This window comes from Natrix helvetica (assembly GCF_964273705.1).
Source record: "Natrix helvetica genome assembly, chromosome: 12".
Taxonomy (NCBI): domain Eukaryota; kingdom Metazoa; phylum Chordata; class Lepidosauria; order Squamata; family Natricidae; genus Natrix; species Natrix helvetica.
Window position 1 is genome coordinate 12,000,083 of NC_138556.1, and position 21,434 is coordinate 12,021,516.

Sequence of the window (21,434 nt, forward strand, 5' to 3'; positions counted from 1 at the left end):
CAAAATAAGACCTAACTGGAAAATAAGCCGTAATGCGTCTTTTGGAGCAAAAATTAATATAAGACCCTGTCTTATTTTGGGGAAAAGGTGGTAGTAAAGAATGGGGTTTCTCTCAGTTTATATTCTAGTGCAGGGATGGTGAACCTTTTCGGCACAAACCAGAACGCGTGTCCATCTGTATCCATGTGTGCGTGCCGGAGCACCAGAAACCTGAAGACCAGTTGGCTGGAGTGTGCATGCCTGTTTTTTGGCCGCCTTTGGGACTGCTTTTGGAACTGTTTTCAGGCTGTTTTGGGGGCCATTTTCCAGCTGGATTTTGTGCCGAAGCACCGGAAACCTGAAGACCATCTGGCTGTTTCTTTGGCCGCCTTTGGGACTGGTTTTGGGACTGTTTTCAGGCTGTTTTGGGGGGCGTTTTGCAGCTGGTTTTGGGGCCAAAAAACAGCTTGAAAAACAGCCTGAAAATTCCCTGAAAAACAATCCAGAAAATGGTCTGAAAACAGCCAAAAAATAGACCATTTCCTTGGCCGTTTTTCAGGGAATTTTCAGGGTTTTTTCTAGCCATTTGTGACCCAGAAAATGGCCAGAAAGTTTCCTGGAAAATGGCCCCAAAACAACCAAAAAACAGGCCATTTTCTGGGCTGTTTTTCGGGGAATTTTCAGGTCTTTTTTCGAGCTGCTTTTGACCCCCAAAACGGCTGGAAAATGGTCTAGAAACTAGCCCAAAATATGGCCACATGCACGCCGTAAACCTGAAGAGCAGCTGGCGATGGTGCACGTGCCCACAGAGAGGGCCCTGAGTGCCACCTCTGGCATGCTTGCCACAGGTTCGCCATCACAGTTCTAGTGCCTTGCCCTGTCGGTGCGGGCGTGGATGGTTTTAGGGATTCTTTGGTTGCTTTGTTTTCTGTTGGCCTGTTTGGCAGTTTCTTGATTGGGGTATTGTTTCCTTGATTGTTGGGTTCTCCAGTGGGGAAAGGAGAGGAGAAGTTCTTCCAAGAACTTCTCTAGTGAGACTTTCCCAAATTAGAAGGCTGGATAATCATGAGGATTGGAGAGAGAGAGAGAGAGCGTTGGGCAACAAGACAAAACAGCAACTACAGTGCCAGCAGCAGCTCACAGTTGCAAAGCCAGCTAGAAAGCATTGTCCCAAGAAATTCTAAAGTAAATTTACATGCAGCCTGAGAAAAAAAACAACCTCATTCATGGGGGGGAGGAAAACTTTCAGGAACAACATTAGTTTCATAATTGGAGAAAACCTTGATCATCATTTGTGGTTGATGGCCTCTCTCTCTCTCTCTGCCATGCTTTTATGGAAATCTAAAAGCAAGTTGTTTTTGAAGGTTACTAGAATATTAGTCACCAAAACAGGCCTGTATTAGTAAGCCTCATTTCCAGAGAGATTGGAACCACATTCCACTTTATTGTGATTAAAACAGCATAGTTTTAATTGCTTATGTTTTTGATTAGCGTTCTCATCATTTGCTTTTCGGTACTATTAACTGGCAAGTTGCTCGTCTCTCTATATTAAAACGAAGGAGAAATCGTTTAGAGTTTACCAAGATTCTTCCGGTGTTTTTTGTTTTTTTAATTCCCGTTTTCTGTTGTTTTTCCTGAGTAGCCTGTGGAATATTTTTCTTGGAGTAGAATCTTTTTTTGGGAGGGAGAAGGGGATTGTTGTGATTATCTTATCCAAGTCAAACTGAATATCTCTTGTATAAGGCAACAGCAGGGAGCATAAGAACCAGTGCACAGGAGCATTTAAGGATATCAAGGTTTACCTCTGTCTTAGTGAGGCTGTGGCTCAGTTTGTGCAAGTCTTCTGTAGCTGCTTAACTCATTTGGGGTCCCCCCCCCAACCTAAAAAAGATGCAGTAAAAACAAGGGCATGGATCATAGCTTGAAAGGTAGGCTTGCCTTGAAGTGCATTCACACATTCTTGTAGAGTGGGATGCTTTTGTTATAGTTTGTGGAACAAGTCGCATAAGAGCCTGGATGGCAGAGAATGTGAAGTCAGGTTGGATGATTCATACGTTTGAAACAAAATGCATGGTATTGTGGAATGGGCTTCAGTAGGCAAGAACCAGACCAGCATAGCTGCAATAGCCTTTATTGACTCAAAAATGGAACTGAGGAACTGCAGGCAAATGCCTGTGATTTATACTCTAGGTCCACAGGGCCATAACCAATCATAGAACTAGAAAAAGCCCGCCCAAATATAAATGTTCTAAATTTCCCTCCCAAACAGTTGGGGTCATCTAACGGTTAGTTTCGCTTTAGCACAGCTAACAGTTAGGGTCATCTAAAGGTTAGTTTCACTTTAGCACAGTTAACAGTTAGGGTCATCTAAAGGTTAGTTTCGCTTTAGCACAGTTAACAGTTAGGGTCATCTAAAGGTTAGTTTCGCTTTAGCACAGTTAACAGTTAGGGTCATCTAAAGGTTAGTTTCGCTTTAGCACAGTTAACAGTTAGGGTCATCTAAAGGTTAGCTTCGCTTTAGCACAGTTAACAGTTAGGGTCATCTAAAGGTTAGCTTCCCTTTAGCACAGTTAACAGTTAGGGTCATCTAAAGGTTAGTTTCACTTTAGCACAGTTAACAGTTAGGGTCATCTAAAGGTTAGTTTCGCTTTAGCACAGTTAACAGTTAGGGTCATCTAAAGGTTAGTTTCGCTTTAGCACAGTTAACAGTTAGGGTCATCTAAAGGTTAGCTTCACTTTAGCACAGTTAACAGTTAGGGTCATCTAAAGGTTAGTTCCACTTTAACACAGTTAACAGTTAGGGTCATCTAAAGGTTAGTTTCGCTTTAACACAGTTAACAGTTAGGGTCATCTAAAGGTTAGTTTCACTTTAGCACAGTTAACAGTTAGGGTCATCTAAAGGTTAGTTTCGCTTTAGCACAGTTAACAGTTAGGGTCATCTAAAGGTTAGTTTCGCTTTAGCACAGTTAACAGTTAGGGTCATCTAAAGGTTAGTTTTACTTTAGCACAGTTAACAGTTAGGGTCATCTAAAGGTTAGTTTCACTTTAGCAGAGTTAACTATATACATTCAATACATAACACAGGGGTTTGTGTGAAGGAGGGCTGAGAATCTGTTGCAAAATTTTGGAAAATCTAGGTAAAATTGTTCCTTTTTTTTTTTGTTCTAAAGGGAGATATTTGTGCAAGCTATTTCTGGAGTACTTCATCCAGTTGTCCCTACCAGATCTGCATTTGCTTTTTACCAAACTATTGTCCTGCTGGTGTATTAAAGTAAATTAAAGTATTTTAATTTAATTTGGACAACATGGGCAGATGATTTCTAGCCAATCAACTTCTAGGAGTTCAATCCTGGGTAGAGGCAGATATTTCTCTCTCTGAGGACAATGAGAATATATCTGCCGAACGAAACTCCGCATTGGCGACAGGAAGGGCATCTGGCCAGTAAACATTCTGCTAGCTCCATTCGGTTGCCCATACTCCACCCTGCAAGGGATTATGGAGTTGTTCAAAGAAGGTGATGATCGCCAGAAAATGCTTGGGATTTTCTGAAGATGAAGTATGTGTTCTTGTAGAGGATTTTGGTTCAACGTGGCAAGAAAAATTGCAAAGTGGGGCAAAACTAATTAACAAATTTCTTACTTAGCAGCATAAATTTCGAGCTCAATTGTCTTCGTAAGTCTGGGAATACCTGTACTAAAGAATCTGAGGATCCAAGAAAGAAAGAAAAGGGCAGTTTTAAATTAGGAGGCAGAACCAATTGCTTTACTGGGAATCGCAAAAGAGTGGGAGAGACAGAGGTGGTATTCAGCCAGTTCTGACCAGTTCTGCCGAACTGGTAGCAGAAATTTTGAGTAGTTTGGAGAACCGGCAAATACCACCTCTGGCTGGCCCAACCCCATCTATTCTCTGCCTCCCAAGTCCCAGCTGATCGGGAGGAAATGGGGATTTTGCAGTAAACTTCTCCAGGAGTGGGGAGGGAATGAAGATTTTGCAGTATCCTTCCCCTGCCATGCCCACCAAGCCACACCCAGAGAATCAGTAGTAAAAAAAACTTTAATCACATCACTGGGGAAAGAGAATGAAAAAAAAAATGGGCAGTGAACTTTGATCCTGGTTTCATCATTTTGTGGGGAAAGTGATGGGGCAATGATGAATAAAGAAGTCCTTTTTTGTCACAGGAAGCAATAAACTGTGGAGGTGACAAAGTTCAGATTACGCACTTGTTGTCTTAATTTCCTTGTTTTGAATTAGCCAGATCGTGGTATGGTGAAAACTTGTGGGAAATGAACAATTACTGGAAAGAAAAATATGGGAAAGACATACTTTCCTTTCAACTACGTATGTGTTGCTTAATCTTGACTTCCAATAGTCTGTTGGCTTGAGTGATTATTACTTTGGTTTGCTGTATGGGGGGGAAAAAATCTGCATTTTGCACATGTGTACCCCCGAAATGATTGGAGGTTAGGTCATCCAGTTGTTGTCCCACTTTTTGAGCCATTTGTGAAAAGAAGGTCATTGGGATTGTACCGTGTGTGATTCAGGAGAAGAGCTGGCGTCGGCTGGTCATCTTTCAAGCATCTCCGACAGCATTCCTAAGTGAAGATGTAAGGAGTCAAAAATACGAGTGTGGTCAATTTGCTTCATTAAGGTGTCCCAAGCCAGAAAAAGCATCACATGGAACAAATTATGATTTTCATAACTGTCTCAGCATAACTGGGAGCGAAGGAAGAAAGAATCACACACGTTTTCCAGTATGTGACCTAACTGTGAGCATCAGGCGTGGGGATTTTTCCTTCTTTACTAGATGATTGATGACCGAGGTTTGCAATTCATTGTCTTGTTGCAGGCAGGGTCCAAATTCTCGGAATATATGCTTGCTTTCATTGGATGCTTTGTTTCTCCTATACATGGTATATTTTATGGCTGCGAGAGATTGTAAATCCTTCCATTCCAATCCATCTTCTTGGCTTCTATGGGTTTAAATGTGGCTTTACTTTCCGCGGTACAATTATTTGAGCCTCTGGGGCTGATATATTGGTTTAAATCAAGGGTTGGCAAAATATGGCATTCTAATTCTGCAAACCTAATCCTGTCTTTTCATTATGGCTGTTAGGAATTAGAATCTGTTATGATCTGGTTGGACCCTGCTTTCAAAGAGGTTTGAAAAATGAGACAGATTATTTCTTCTAATAAATAAACCAAAACGTCATTATGATTGCGTAGAAATTGACATCGATTTAATTTACGACTACTACAAAAATTGGTATCATTGCCCTAGGAATCTCAGTAGAGAAACTCTGACTTCTGCCTAGAATTTGGTGGCTCAGTGGCTAGGACGCTGAGCTTGTCGATCAGAAAGGTGGGAAGTTCAGCAGTTCGAATCCCTAGTGCCACGTAAAGGAGGGAGCTCCCGTTACTTCTCCCAGCTTCTAGCAAACTAACAGTTCGAAAGCATGTAATGCAGGTAGAAAAATAGGAACCACCTTTGGTGGGAAGGTAACAGTGTTCCCTGCGCCTTCGACATTTAGACATGCCGGCCACATGACCACATAGACATCAATTCTGGTTTTTCATCCAAACAGACCAGCAACACAGAATGTGGAGGTTTTTTTAAAAAACCTTTTAACCTTCGCAATGGTGGAAGATGGAAGCATTAGAGATACCCCAAATGTTATAGGGGACGTGGTGGCTCGGGGACTAAGACACTGAGCTTGTAGATCAGAAAGGTCGGCAGTTCAGTGGTTTGAATCCCTAGCACCACGTAACGGAATGAGCTCCCGTTATTTGTCCCAGCTTCTGCCAACCTAGTAGTTCGAAAGCATGTAAAAATGCAAGTAGAAAATAAGGGACCATCTTTGGTGGGAAGGAAACAGCGTTCCATGCACCTTTGGCATTTAGTCATGCCGGCCCCATGGTCATGCAGCCACAGAGACATCTTTGAACAGTGCTGGCTCTTTGGCTTTGTAACAGAGGTGAGCACCACCCCCTAGAGTCGGGAACGACTAGCACATATGTGCAAGGGGAACCTTTACCTGTACGTATACTGCATTCATAACATTTTTATGCCAGATTCAACTGCTGAGCTTCAAATGGGTGACTGTAGAACAAGACACTGTTGGTATATCTTCAGTGTGAATTCAGATGTGCAGCAAACTAGTGAATGTGAAAGGTGTGAATCACAGGCTTAAGGAAGATGCTGTAACTGCTTGATTGGCCTACTCTGCTTTCTCTTTCCTCTTTGCTGCCAGTATAGTTGGGAACTGTAAACTACTTATGAGATATTGTTCTCCTAATACTGTAAAATGAATTGAAGCTGTGGGTCTCTGTGAAGTCAAATTGCCTTCTTGGTAACCCATCTTCTCCTCCTTTTTGTTCTTCTTTGCCCTTCCCCTTCCCACTGCGCAGGGAGGATTTTGGATTTGAAAACTGGCACAGTCAAGAAGGAAGGTCAACAGTCTTCAATGAGAATGTGCATGGGATCCAGGCGTTCCTTTATATGCAGAATGAGGTATGCTATTCCTGCTCTCATCCTTAAGGGAAGACTAGAACCTCCCTCCTAGCCCAGGATCTTAATACCCACTGCACCACACTGGTATTCATTCATTCATTCATTCATTCATTCATTCATTCATTCATTCATTCATTCATTCATTCATTCATTCGGAATAGAGCTGGAAGGGACCTTCTAGTCCAGTGACTAGAACTTTTTGCCGTTGTGTGCTGAAGGTGCGTGTGCATGCGTGACAGCGCACATGTGTACATGCCCACACCGATAATGCAATGCTCATGCGACAACTCCCATATGCTCCACCCTCCTAACATGTGCGTGCGACCTCCCCATGGCCCGTTTTGGACCTAGCAGGCCTCCCTGAAGACTTATAGAACAAAAAATGGGGCACCAAGGGGACACGCCATACCGCCCCATGCTCCTCTATGCCCCTGTGTCTCCCACATGCACCCCACCTCTGTACATGTGTGGCAGAGACTCGAAAATCAGCTGGCCGGTTGGAGGTGTGCACACATCCATGGTGGAGTTGGCTGGGGCGACGGCTCGGGTGCCCGCAAAGAGAGCTCTGTGTGCCACTTGTGGCATGCATGTCATTGGTTCGCCATCACGGTTCTAGTCCATCCCACTCCTCAAGCAGGAGACCCTATACCATTTCAGATAAGTGACTGTCCAGCTTCCGACCAATAGTTGTCCAATCTCTTCTTAAAAACATTGAGGGATGAAGCACCCACAGCCTCTGATGGCAAGCTGTCCCACTGTTTAATTGCCCTCATGGTTAGGAAGTTTGTTCATTCATTCATTCAGCATTGATAACATTGTTTTAGAATATTCCCCTTCCAAAGTTATTTCATGGGTTTCACCTTCCACTCAATCTTTAGCATTGGACAAATGATTGTCCAATCTCTTCTTAAAAATGTCCAGTGTGGAAGCATTCACAATTTCTGGAGGCAAGTTGTTCCACTGATTAATTGTTCTTACTGTCAGGAAATTTATCCTTAGTTCCAAGTTGTTTGTCTCCTTAATTAGTTCTCATGCATTGCTTCTTGTTCTGTCTTCAGGTGCTTTGGTGAATAAGTGCTATAACCGTCAGAAGAGAATGAACCCAATTGCAAACTAGCAATTTTCAGAAAGTGGTGCTTGTTTTCATTAATAATATCCATAAATGTGCATCTTGTGTTGTATTTTTTTGAAACTTATGAGTCAGTAGCTCACATCCTTCCCTTGGTTGTGTTTACCAGAACCTAATCATCAGATTGACCAAGGAATGTGATCCATTGTGTCATCCTACTATATTATTATTCAAATTATTATTTCTGAGACCTAAGTTCGGAATGGAAATGTGGCTTTATTTCTGTTTCATAACACCACATTTTTTAATTTACAAGGGGAAAGAACACAAATAACTAATCACCTAGCTAATTTTAGGCACATGAGCAATTCTTGGGAATATCTTCATTTTTCCAATTTTGAAATACTTTAGGTTTCTTTAAATACTTTATTTATTAAAATCCCATCGTATGGCAATAATGAAGCTTGTCTTGGGCCTGTGGCTTATGGTTTAGCCATTGTTTTGGTCTAAAACAAATATTTGGGATTCTTTTAACCATCTTAAAACTGTCACTAAACGTGGACCACATGGTTTGGGCATCAGCTGTTTTGGATTCTCCTTACTTTGCTTTGTTTACCATTTGGTCCAAAGAAGAGCTTATGTAATTAATTGAAATTGCATTTTATCTTACGATCTCGAATTAGCCTAATATGTTTGGGGTTCTACTAGAGATTGGGACTCCCATGGTCAGAACAGCTGCCTTTTTAAATTTTTGTTCTTAGATGTTTTTTATTATTATTATTCTTTTGGTTTGGTAAGTACATGGATTTATCCATATAACCATGGAATCCTACATCAAATGGAGAAAAAAAAATCTCTACCTGACAGTTAATATTCAGCGGAACGTCTCCAGAAGTTGTGATGCTCCAACACGCAAGATTTTTAAGAAGAGACTGGACAACTATTTGTCTGAAATGATATAAGGTTTCTTGCCTGAATGGTAGATTGAACTAGAAGTTCCAACAAAGATGATTAGGGAACTGGAGGCTAAAGCATAAAAATAATGGTTGCTAGAAATGGGTGTATCTAGCTTAATGAAAATAAGGACTTGGGGTGACATGATAGCAGTCTTCCAATATCTAAGGACCTGTCACAAAGAAGAGGGGGTCAAACTGTTCTTCAAAGCACCTGAAGGCAGGACAAGAAGCAATGGATGGAAACTAATCAAGGAGACGAACAACTTAGAACTAAGGAGAAATTTCCTGACAGTTAGAACAATTAATCAGTGGAACAACTTGCCTTCAGAAGTTGTGAATGCTCCAACACTGGAAGTTTTAAAGAAAATGTTGGATAACCATTTGTCTAAAAGGGTTTCCTGTCTAAGCAGGGGTTGGACTTAAAGACTTTGGCTAGTATCCTCCCATCCAGTGATTACATAAACCTACAACAAAATGACTTCCGGATCAGCCTAGAGAGAGCAACAAAAAGAGAACCACTTCCTTTAAGATGACACTATTAGTTGGTTTATTTCTCCTTAGTTCTAGGTTGGCTCTCTCTTTGATAAGTTTCCATCCATTATTTCTTATCTTGCCCTCAGGTGTTTTGAGTCTTTAAGTCCAACCCCTGCTTAGACAGGAAACCCTATACCATTTCAGACAAATGGTTGTCCAATCTCTTCTTTAAAACTTCCAGTGTAGAAACATTCACAACTTCTGCATTGGGCCTTCAGACCTGCCACATTTAATGCATTGGCGAAAGGGTTTTCTCAGAGAGTCAAGGACATCTTGTCCTGCCCCTGGAGGGGTATGACTGGGAGGACTCTCTAGTCAGGATGGTGCCTGATTGGACCATGGGATGGACATGTGGGTGCTGGGCAGGGACTTGAACTTTTGTTTGGGTGGGGAAAACCTGGAAAGTTTCAGATTTGGGTTTTCCCAGATGTGCCAATATGACATCTCTAATAAAATGGAATTTTGAGGAACCTCAAGCCTCGGAATCTTCTTTCGTTAGGGGTCTTACTTGGAAAACTGACACTTATGCTGTTTCATTTCTAGATGTGGAAATGCTCCATTGGATCATTTACCTCTGAACAGAATAACAACCATGAGGAAAAGATACAGGTTGGTGTTTTCTGTTCCTTCTTTGGCATAACCCTTAGTTAGTTAGACCGTTATCCAAGACCCTTAGAAAAGCTTTGACCTATTATAATAGGCAATGCTTGAGTTGACAAGATAAGTCTCAAGAAATATCAGTTCACATTCTTGTGGGCCTTGGGATGAGCTGTCACAGTGATGGCGGAGGCGTTTATGTTTGACATGTCATGGAGTCTAAGGAATTCTGCAAATGTGGCAGTGGGCTAGTTGAATTTGAACAGACCTATCAAATTAAAACATTGGCAAAAGGGTTTGGGGGTGAGCACAGGACGATTCGTTCTATGCTCACCCAAACCCTCTTGCCAATGTTGTCAATGTGTTTTTACCAAAGTTTAGGACTAAACCACAATTATTCTTAGTGTTGGAGACGAGCATCTGTTTTCTCAAATTGCAGGGTTTGAAATGTGCTCAAAACAAGATTTATTATTTGTCATTGTTCCTGTTAATTACTTTTCATGGGGAATATAATTTAATGAAATATATGTGGCTTATGCACATTCCTGCTGAATGGCTGCCTGTGTGCATTTGAAGGTGTGTATGAGTTTAAGTATGTCTGTGTATTTATAGGCTACATTTAAATATATAGTTTTGTATATTTAGCTATAAGGGACGCTGTGGCTCAGTGGCTAAGATGCTGAGCTTGTCGATCAGAAAGGTCGGCACTTCGAATCCCTAGCGCCGCGTAACGGAGTGAGCTCCCGTTACTTGTCCCAGCTTCTGCCAACCTAGCAGTTCGAAAGCACGTACAAATGCAAGTAGAAAAATAGGGACCACCTTTGGTGGGAAGGCAGCAGCATTCCGTGCACCTTTGGAGTTTAGTCATGCTGGCCACATGACCACGGAGACATCTTAGACAGCGCTGGCTCTTTGGCTTTGAAATGGAGATGAGCACTGCCCCCTAGAGTCAGGAATGACTAGCACATATATGCGAGGGGAACCTTTACCTTTATATTTAGCTATGTTCCAAATAGAGAAGACCAAGAAGAGAGAAGGGAATATAAATATTGCAACAAATTTGGTGGCTGTTCCTTTCAGATGGTTTTTTCCACAGATATTCATTTGCAGATTTCATATCCCAAATGTTTTGTTCTGCTCCAAGATTTGAGAAACGACATCCATTTATTGGCAATATTTTATTTTTTAAAGTTAACACTGACTTCCAAATTATCTTACACAAGAAATAAATTGCGGCTTTACACTCTATGTGACTCAGCTGGTTTCTTCTATCATCTCTTTCCATGGCTTCTTGTTGACGTATGGAAGCGCCTGAGTTTGGACCTTGGGCCAAGTAGGAACCGTCTCTGCTCCAAAGGGAGTCACTCTGATTGAACTATGAAAAGAGGATTCAGAGCGTGGTGGTAATACATTTGAAGGATTGTCTTGATTGAAGAACAAACATGGTTATTTCTTTACTCTGCTTTCTGTTTAGAAATGGCCTGGGCCCAGTGAAGGAAGGAGAGGCACAATATGCTGTGGTCCATTGCACCGGGTACATCAAGGCATGGCCCCCAGCAGGTAAAATAGATAAAGCAGAGTATAAAATCTTCTGTATGAATATTTTTGCTTTGAATTGTTTCCAGGAGTGAACAAGAGAGGCATGGAAGCTCATTCATGATTAGAGATTCTTGGCCAAGGTTCCTTCCTTCCTCCCTCCCTCCCTCCCTCTTTCTTGTGCTCTCCCCCTCTCTCTTTCTCTCTCTCTCTCTCTTCCTCCCTTCTTTCCCTCCCTCCCTCTCTCTTTTTCTTTCTTTCTTTCTTTCTTTCTTTCTTTCTTTCTTTCTTTCTTTCTTTCTTTCTTTCTTTCTTTCTTTCTTTCTTTCTTTCTTTCTTTCTTTCTTTCTTTCTTTCTTGGAACAAAGAAGCTTCTCTTATATAGACCTCAGGGTTCAAAATTTCAAAATTTCAGAATCCCAGGGCTTTGAATCACATTCTATATGACTTCCCTGCATGAAATCAGCATCCACAATATCTGTTTTTAATTGGATGTCATTGGGTGAGAGAACTTGAGTCAGAATTCCATGCCTACATGCCAAGGTCATCAATGCACACTAAATTCAAGTACTTTTTATCTCAAGAAATGAAGAGCCTTAGCAAATTTCTACAGGCCATTCTAGGAGAGGCAACACAGCACAGCTCCTGCTCTACCATTCCTCAGGTCCACAGCTAACAACTGTATAAAAAAAGACTAACTCTTAAAACCCCAGAAGCTTTTATACATTTTTCTTCCACAGTAATCTTTTTTTTTCCTGATGGCCAATTCTCAACCTAGGAGAATTTCGAAAGAATTTTTTTTTTCGTAGAGAAGAAAATCTGATTATTATTTTTTTTTTAAAAAACCCTATACGTAAGCCTTCGATCCAAGCTACCACACCCTCCTGTTCTTCAGTAAAGCATTTCTGTTTTGAATGAGGTCTTCTGGGAATATATATTTTTTTCTTGGCCCATTGCACTGTACTCTAAACATGCTGTAACTCAATATCACACACGGGGATATTTACATACGGGAAAATGTGGAAAACAGTTGGAAACCCAAGAGGGGATTGTGTCCAATGTTGTCAAGAGATGGTTTGGCTGACCTTATTTTTTGGATCTGCTGAAGAATGTCTTTTCTCTCTCTGACAGCTCCTGCTGATATGAATCAAGACAGGAGTTATCTTTGGTTGTTGACATTTGGATGTATTACCGGCTTAAAGCAATGATGGTTTTATTTCTTTGGGGTTGCAAATATCATCGTGTCCCATCCTACCAAAGCTGTAAGAGGTCTTAATGTGGTTGAACTTACTGTAGAGCTGTAGGTATTGTTTGTGGGTCATATATTGTAGTGATTACAGGGTTTTCATACGAGATATTTTGGTCATGAAAGGGGAGGGAAGAATTCAGCAATTCTTCCCAATTTAGCTATAGCAATAGCGCTTCGACTTATATACCGCTTCACAGGGCTTTACAACCTTCTCTAAGCGTTTTAGAGAGTCAACGTATCAGCCTCAACAATCTGCGTCCATCCTGTGAAGCGGTATATAAGTCGAAGCGCTATTGCTATTGCTAAATTGGGAAGAATTGCTAAATTTCCCCTTTCATGACCAAAATATCTCGTATAAAAACCCCGTAATCTTGTGAAAAATTGCCGAATGTTCACAATGTCTTCTGAGAGATGGCCTAGTTTTCCGTTATCTTAGAAATCTCCTGAATTGCAAATGTTTGAAATTGCATTACGGTAATTTAATTTTGTGAAGTCCTTTTTGAGAAGGGACAGGTTCCCAGATCCTTCACTTGCCAACTCCTAACTTTCCCTCGAAGAGGTTATTTAAGCATTAAATTTTAGACTTTCTCTTTATTGACTTTTTTTTTTAAAAGGCTGCTTGGAAGAGCTAGGAAGCATACAATCGGTAGGTTACATTAGCAGTCCAATGTAACAGCCCTAAGTCGCTGCACATACAGGTAGTCCTCGACTTACAACGGGTCATTTAGTGACCGTTCAAAGTTACAACAGCACTGAAAAAAGTGACTCATGACCAGGAGCTGTGGTGGCGCAGTGGTTAGAGTGCAGTACTGCAGGCTACTTCTGCTGCCTGCTGGCTGCCTGCAATTTGGCAGTTCGAATCTCACCAGGCTCAAGGTTGACTCAGCCTTCCATCCTTCCAAGGTGGGTCAAATGAGGACCCAGATTGTTGGGGGCAAGAGGCTGACCCTGTAGACCACTTAGAGAGGGCTGGAAAGCACTATGAAGCGGCATATAAGTCTAAGTCCTATTGCTAAGTGGAAAGGGAGGGAAGGAGGGAGGGAGGAAGGAAGCCATAGTGGTGCAGTGGTTACAATGTAGTGTTGCAGGCTCATTCTGCTGACTGCTAGCAGTTCGATCCTGACTGGCTCAAGGTTGATTCAGCCTTCCATCTTTCTGAAGTCGATTGTTTGGGGGGGGGGCAAGAGGCTGACTCTGTAAACCACTTAGAGAGGGGCTGTAAAGCGGTATTTAAGTCTAAGTGTTATTGCTATTGCTAGTTTTCACACTTATAACCACTGCAGCATCCCTGTGGTCACCTGGTCAAAATCCAGATGTTTGGCGAATCACTCACATTTGTGATGGTTGCAATGATAAACCTTTTGCAACCTTGTGAAAATCAAAGTCCATGGGGAAATTACTTTCACATCTTACTAATTTTACCAACTGCAGCAATTCACTTAACAGCTGTAGCCAGGAAAGTGGTAAAACAAGGCAAAACTCACCACTATGTCTCACTTAGCAACAGAAAACTTTCCGTCGTGCTCAACTGCGCTCATCCGTTGGACACTGCTTGTAATTTCTTCTTAGAAAACCGGGGAAAGTTGGTTGCCTGCACATAACCATGGAACAGCCATATTTTCGTTTTTTCTGTGGGTTGTGTTTTTTTTTTTTTGTTTAGATTCAGAGATGGACAATACATAATGGCAAACAGCTGCTTTCTAAAGCATTTCCCCATCTTTCCAAAAGAAAGAAAAAGAAAGAAATAGCGCATTTTTTAAAAAAACTTCGAAGTATTTCAAACATTTCTGGAAAATGAACGTTTCCATTTTAATTGTGTGTGTATATTTGTTTTAAGGGATTTCTCCCAAGAGGTCTTGAGTGATGAGCTGCATCTGATGTAGTAGTGAATATCGTGAAAAGAATGTCAATGGAGCCAAGGCTGTTCCATCTGCCCTTAAGCAATGTGTGTATGTGTTATTTGTTCAATGCGTGCAAGGATGTAGCACACCCTGCATTCTTTGAGCCTTTCAGGAGTCTTTGAATTATGGCTTAGTCTAATTGGCTTCTTATGGTCCCTCTGTACCCTTCAACAATGGAAAAAATGTAGAAAGAGGGGGGGGGAGTGGATTTTTCCTTGGCATTTTCAGTTGTCTCGTAAGGGTCGTATGAAAAACAAATACATTTCAACTCCATCGTGAAAGAATCAACAAAATAATTGGAAGACGGGAAAGGCTCCACGGATGCGAAAGAAAATTTGCTTATGTCAACAGTGACGAATAATTACATTAATGGCTCTTTTCCATCTTAGAAGCTTATTATTCATGCTTTCTCAACTGGGTGCCTTGCAGGGAATCATGGGAAATTGGCACAGTGGCTAAGATACTGAGCTTGTCGATCAGAAGGTCGGCAGTTCAATGGTTCAAATCCCTAGCACCATGTAATGGAGTGAGCTCTCGTTACTTGTCCCAACTTCTGCCAACCTCACAGTTCAAAAGCACGTAAGAATGCAAGTGGAAAAATAGGAACCACCTTTGGTGGGCAGGTAACAGCGTTCCATGCGCCTTTGGCGTTTAGTCATGCTGGCTACATGACCACAGAGACATCTTTGGTAGAAACTCATCAAGGAGAGAAACAACTTAGAACTAAGGAGAAATTTCCTGACAGTTAATCAATGGAACAACTTGCCTCCAGAAGTTGTGAATGCTCCAACACTGAAATTTTTAAAGAAGAAATTCGATAACGATTTGTCTGAAATGGTATAAGGTTTCCTGCCTAAGGAAGGAGCTGGACTAGAAGACCTCCAAGGTCCCTTCGAACTCTATTATTCTATCATTTCTATTCTTAATCAGCCTCCGCCATTTTCACTCATCCTATTGTGTGGAAATATCTAGGTCAGTAAGAGGTCTTCCAGTTGATGTTTGGTGGTAGAAACTATATCACTAGCTCAGTATTTTTTAAAAAATGAATTTCTCCATCATGGTTTGCTATGCACAAATGAATTCCCTTTCAAATCAGTTAAATAAGTATTTGCCATTTTGTTCTCTTTTTTAATGTACCCTATTTATTTATCACAGACTGTGATGCAGGCCCTCAATTTTAGCATAATTTGTACTAAAGCTTAATTTTGGACCTATAACTTTTAGGGAGAGACAGAGGCATCCCCAGCAGTCGCTTGTATAAACAGTAGACCCAGCACACAAGGAATATTGTTAACTTGGGGAAATTGAATTTGTTCAAATTCCTCTACCCTATAATGGAATTATGGCTGTTAAGATCAGATCCAGAGGAAACAGCAAATCTTTGGATTCGGTCTGCTTTGAGAGAGCTTTTGGAGCAACCCATATTGAGCAGTGAAATCGATAACTTAAAAGGTTCTCAGATGACCCCAGAAAATTGCAGAACTCAAAATGACCCTCTGGTATCTGAGTATCTGGTTTGTAGCTACTATCTTTGAGGCTGATATTATAATCTGTGACTATGAAGATTTTTTTTTCTATTTGTATGCTCTGGAATTGTTAACCCTGCCAACAAAAGTTCGTATAGTCAAGCCTATGGTTTTCCTAGTTGCGATGTATGGCTGTGAAAGTTGGACCATATGTAAGGCTGAACGCCAAAGAATGGAGGCCTTTGAACTATGGTGCTGGAGAAGACTCCTGTGAGTCCCTTGGACTGCAAAACGATCAAACCGCTCAATCCTAGAGGAGATCAACCCTGATTGCTCTTTAGAAGACCAGATCCTGAAGAGGAAACTCAAATACTTTGGCCACCTAATGAGAAGAACAGACTCACGAGAAGAGCCTCATGCTGGGAAAGATGGAGGGCAAAAGAGGAAGGGGACAACAGAGAATGAGGTGGCTGGATGGAGTCACCGAAGCAGTTGGCGTGAGCTTAAATGGACTCCAGAGATGGTAAAGGATAGGAAGGCCTGGAGGAACATTGTCCATGAGATCATGCTGGGTCGGGCACGACTTCGCAACTTACAACAACATACTCTGGAATATACTATAGTTGCTCATTATTTAGTTCAAAGACATGACAAAGGAATGGCCAGTATCCCAGTAGTATAGCACATGCTTTTCATGCAAACTGTCCCAGATCCAAACCACAGATCTTCCCGTTGAAAATGGGAAGCACGTTTTACCTCAGATTTTCCACCAGAGTGGAGAATATGATCTACGGTATGAGCAAGTGGTCAGATTGGGAGCGGGCCAGCTTTTATCATTCTTGAGAATTTAGATCGATCGATAGATCTATTTCTATATGGCAAACTATGACGTGGAAAATACTTGTTCTATTTTTCTAAATTTTATCCCAGGATTACAGCCCGGTCATCTTAACTAAGAAGGTAGCAGAGAAAGAGTCCAATGGACATCCGTGTAATAGCAAATTTTTGCTTTGGGATCTGCCACTCTTTTAGTCCTGTCTGATTTTTCTTCTGACCTAATAATTTAAAAAACAGTGATGAGGAATCTAAGGCTCTCTGAAAGTTGCTGAACTGTAATTCTCTGTACCCCTCACCACAGGCCTTTGGGAATTGTAGTTGAGCAATATCTGACAGCCACAGTTTTCTCAGCTTTTCATAAAAGTCCTTGTTCAGCCGATCAGCATTTTGCATTCACATTCCACGAGAACTTTTGTTTCCTTTTCTGTCCTCCTCTGCTTTTCTAACCTCCTCCCCGTGTTTCTTCTATCTCCATTCTTATGTTATAATCTTAGGAACATGAGATAAAAAAAATGGGTATCTGTCTAGCCTGCCCCCAGTGGGAATGCCATATGTAGATTAAGTTCTAAATATCTAAATTGCCTCTAAAGAACAGCGAAAACAATATCTTTTCAAATTTAAAAAAAAATAGCTATATAATGAGAAGAAAATACAAATCTCCAATCTTTGCCAGCTCTCCTGTACCTCTCTCTTCTTTTGTTTGTTTCATCCAGATGGGAGAATTGCACCCTATTGTCATGGAAGCCATTCCAAGCTTCCCCAATCAGTCAGATAAAGGCTGGGTCAAGGATTTATCTGAATGATCTTTTGGGTCCTGAAAGAAATTGAAGAGCTATCACTAAATCTTTCGGCTATGGCCAGAATAAACCAGTAGGATAGGGGTTGGCAACCCATATTTCTGGAGCCACAAGTGGCTCTTTCATCCCTCTGCTGCAGCTCCCCATTGCTCAAAATATGCGTCACAACTGCCAATGTGTAAACACCCACTGGCAAACAATTTATTGAGTTTTTTTCACCCTTGGTAGGCTGATACATGCAGTGTTATCTTCATTTTAGATGTCAAAAGAGTTTTGGGGCTCCCAGTGTTTTCTTTTCTGTGGGAAACAGGTCCAAATGGCTCTTTGAGTGTTTAACGTTGCCGACCCCTGCACTAGGATTTACAAGCGGAAGGAGAAAATCACAGGTGTGGGTGGCTTGGTAGAAGCCATTCTGCCTTCTAAACAAGACCTCGGCTGACGGTTTAGTTTCATTAAAACAGGACTCGCTTGCATCCAAACTTGGAAGCCGTGGAGCTGACCTCTCAGAAACTCAGTATGACTTTATTTCTGTCCTTTCTTTAATACTAAAAAACAACCCCATCCCTGCCAAACATTCCACACAGTCCTATGCTCTTTTATTATATAGCACCAAACAGATGTCTCCAAATAAAATAAAAAACAGATCTCGTTGTGTCAGATTCATCTGAGTTACACACTCAGCTGTTCAGCTCTGTTGTTGCAGTTCATAAGAGTTTCACGGAACAAAGGAAGATTTTTTTTTCCTCCTCCACAACAGGGGTTGGGGTGGAGAGTTGTTTTTCCGCTCCCTTTGCCTCCTTCCTGAGGTTAGGGTCACCAGGATCTTTGTTCCCCCAGAAAATAAACGGCAAAAGTTCCCCTTGCACATATGTGCTAGTCGTTCCATATTTTAAGGGGTGGTGCTCATCTCTGTTTGAAAGCCGAAGTGCCAGCGCTGTGCGAAGACGTCTCCGTGGTCATGTGGTCGGCATGACTAAATGCTGAAGGTGCACAGAACACTGTTACCTTCCCACCAAAGGTGGTTCCTATTTTTCTACTTGCATTTTTACGTGCTTTCGAACTGCTAGGTTGGCAGAAGCTGGGACAAGTAATGGGATCTCACTCCATTTCACAGCACTAGGGATTCGAACTGCTGAACTGTCAACTTTCAAATCAACAAGTTCAGCATCTTAGCCATCCCTACCCCCCAGTAAATAAAGGATGCTAGTTTCATTTTTCTCTCTCTCTCAGAAGGCCATTAAGAATATGTTTTTATTCTCTCTCTCTCTCTCTCATCCATGCTGAGAGGAGGCTGAAAGTTCCCCCTCATAAATAGAAGGCAAGGAAGTGTGACAGGCCTTTCCAGAACCATCTCTCAATTACATCAGCCACCCCAACTGCCTTTTGCAAGAAAAAGCACCACATTTTTCAAGGTTGTATAAGTAATTTGGGACACGCAGTGCCTAAATTGGAGAGTGGCTGCTGACTCCCTGCCAAAAACAGCATTGCTGTGGGGAAAAAAAGGATGCTGGTTTGTGTAACATTTGCATCTGCTAATGGATAGTCCTAAAGGCGTCTTTAGAAATAATGGCTAGGTTTTAAGTGCAAAATATTTCATTACGGCGGAGAAGGCGGTGTCCAAATGATCTGTACGTCTGCTACTCAGTCTACCGTCCAGATATGAATGGTGGGTTGGATGATTTCAGCATGTTTCCGATGTCCCTTTCCTTTCCCTTCCATATTTCATTTGGATGATTGTCTATGGAGATTCTCAATCATCCAAGTCAAGGTTGTCCCAAAAGGCCCTTACCACTTCTGGAGAATCTTCTTGGATGAGAAGCAAAACATTTTCAAAGAAAGAAACAACTGGGACTGGAGGCTAAAACATATAAAGAACAGTTGCTAGAATTGGGTATGTCTAGTTTAATGAAAAGAAGGACTAGGGGAGACATGATAGCAGTGTTCCAATATTTCAGAGGTGGCCACAAAGAAGAAGGAGTCAAAGCTATTCTCCAAAGCACCAGAAGGCAGAACTAGAAGCAATGGGTGGAAGCTAATCAAGGAGAGAAGCTACTTAGAACTGGGGAGAAATTTCCTGACAGTGAGAACAATTAATCATTGGAACAACTTGCCTCCAGAAGTTGTGAATGCTCCAACACTGGAAGTTTTTAAGAAGATGTTGGATATCCATTAGTTTGAAATGCTATAGAGTTTCCTGCCTAAGCAGGGGGTTGGACTAGAAGACCTCCAAGGTCCCTTCCAACTCTGTTATTCTATTCTAGTCTAACTAAATCCAGTTGCCTTTCAAACAGTAACTTTGCGACAGGCTGGATGACTCTTTATGAAGCGGACATCTTGAAACCAGCTTTCTGGCTTGCACGCAGAATTTTCATCCTGCAAATTGAATACAGTCACCCAGCGTTTTCAACTTCTACAGCAGAGCTGTCAAACTCACAGTCATGTGTCATGCACTGGCCACACCCGATTTAGTGAAGGGGGGGGGAAGTCACAATAAATCATGTGACACTGCTGTGACGATGCGATTTTGACACCCCTGTTCTGGAGCCAGGCTGGAAATCAACATATTAGCAGTTTTTAGTGTATTGCTTTACAATGGTTGACATCTTGTTTTTTCTAACCGATAAAGATCAGCTGGGACTGAGGATCAGATGAGTATCCTGGGTGTATTGGTGTCCATGAGACCAATCACTGACTGTGATGTCAGTTACTACCAGAAACATATACCGATAATGATTTGTTTGGGGCCAATGATAAACCCAAGATAAAGCCATTCTGGCAGTTTAAAGTTTGATCTAGACACGGAATTTTTTTTAAAAAAATGGCTCTAAGAACTGTATGTAGCTCTAGTGAATAGAACATGAGAGATTGTAATGAAAAACTAGAAATAGATTGAATGTGGCTGATCAGTGATGTACATGACAATAAATTACAAAATTTAGTGCTGGGACATTAGTAGATAAAAGCCCTGTTTAAATTCTATCCTCAAATTTTTGCCCATATACTTTGCGGCCAATTTACTGAGTGCTTTATGTCCTGCATTAACCCAGCCCATCAATTGCACCAATGAAATGCGCTTTTCCCACTGCTTGGTATGTAAGTTTACCAATTTAATGTTATTTAAACAACCGCTTGCCTTCCCCTCCCCCTGCTCCGTATTTCAATTAAGGGATCTCATATTTCTGAGAAGGAAATGAATTTTTATGGAGTCCATATGATGGGTTTTTCCCCCCCTCTTAATCAGATTTGTTCACTGCATGACAATGGAGGGAAAGTATTTGCTAGAAAGGCACGCTGTAGCTTGATGTGCATGCCTGCAGGAATCGAAGGAGGACAAATGTTCCTCTCCAGACTGCACATTGGCGCACGACTTGCACAGTTGATACCCACAGTAATCAGAATGTTGATAATATAAAAGATTCTTTCGTTTTTCTTTCTTTTCCTTGTTTCCTTTTTTCCTTCTTCCTTCCTTCCTTCCTTCCTTCCTTCCTTCCTTCCTTCCTTCCTTCCTTCCTTCCTTTCTTCCTTCATTCCTTGTTGGCTTTCATGCTTCCTCACAAACTCAGATCAAATCCAGAATGTCCTCACAAACTCAGATCTGATCTCATCCTGTTCCGTATATGAGCCCCGATAGGCTAGCGGCATGTAATTAATTAATTAATTTTTACAGCTCATCCAAGAAGAAGAAAATGGAACTCGCATTTATGGAAAGGGCAATAAACCTACATCTTGTGTTCCTAGGCTGCTTTTCCAGGTGCTGTAGCAAAAATGGTAGCTGCCTTTCTCTGCAGCCCACACCAATGAGCACATAATGCCCAGTGGATGCATTTCAAGCATGCCAAATGCATGCCAATCCTTCATGCAACTGTGGCATTGGCTAGAAGGCCAGTAGCACCACGGAAGAGGGCATTCCTCTTTCTCATCTCCTTCTTGGCTCTCCACCAACGCCTAAGGCATTTGTTTTCTTTAAAGCGTTGGCTTAATTTTGGGTGCAACACTTTAACAAC

At 41.6% G+C, this 21,434-nt stretch overlaps 1 protein-coding gene across 2 annotated transcripts in view; it reads left to right on the plus strand.

The window, feature by feature from the left end:
• ARNT2 (aryl hydrocarbon receptor nuclear translocator 2) overlaps window positions 1-21,434 on the plus strand; it is a 102,410-nt gene that overhangs the window by 44,720 nt on the left and 36,256 nt on the right. For both annotated transcript variants that reach the window (XM_081964738.1, XM_081964737.1), the window contains 3 exons: window positions 6,386-6,488; window positions 9,591-9,656; window positions 11,119-11,204. In XM_081964738.1, coding sequence (XP_081820864.1) covers window positions 6,386-6,488; window positions 9,591-9,656; window positions 11,119-11,204 — 255 coding nt within the window. The remainder of the gene's footprint in view (window positions 1-6,385; window positions 6,489-9,590; window positions 9,657-11,118; window positions 11,205-21,434) is intronic.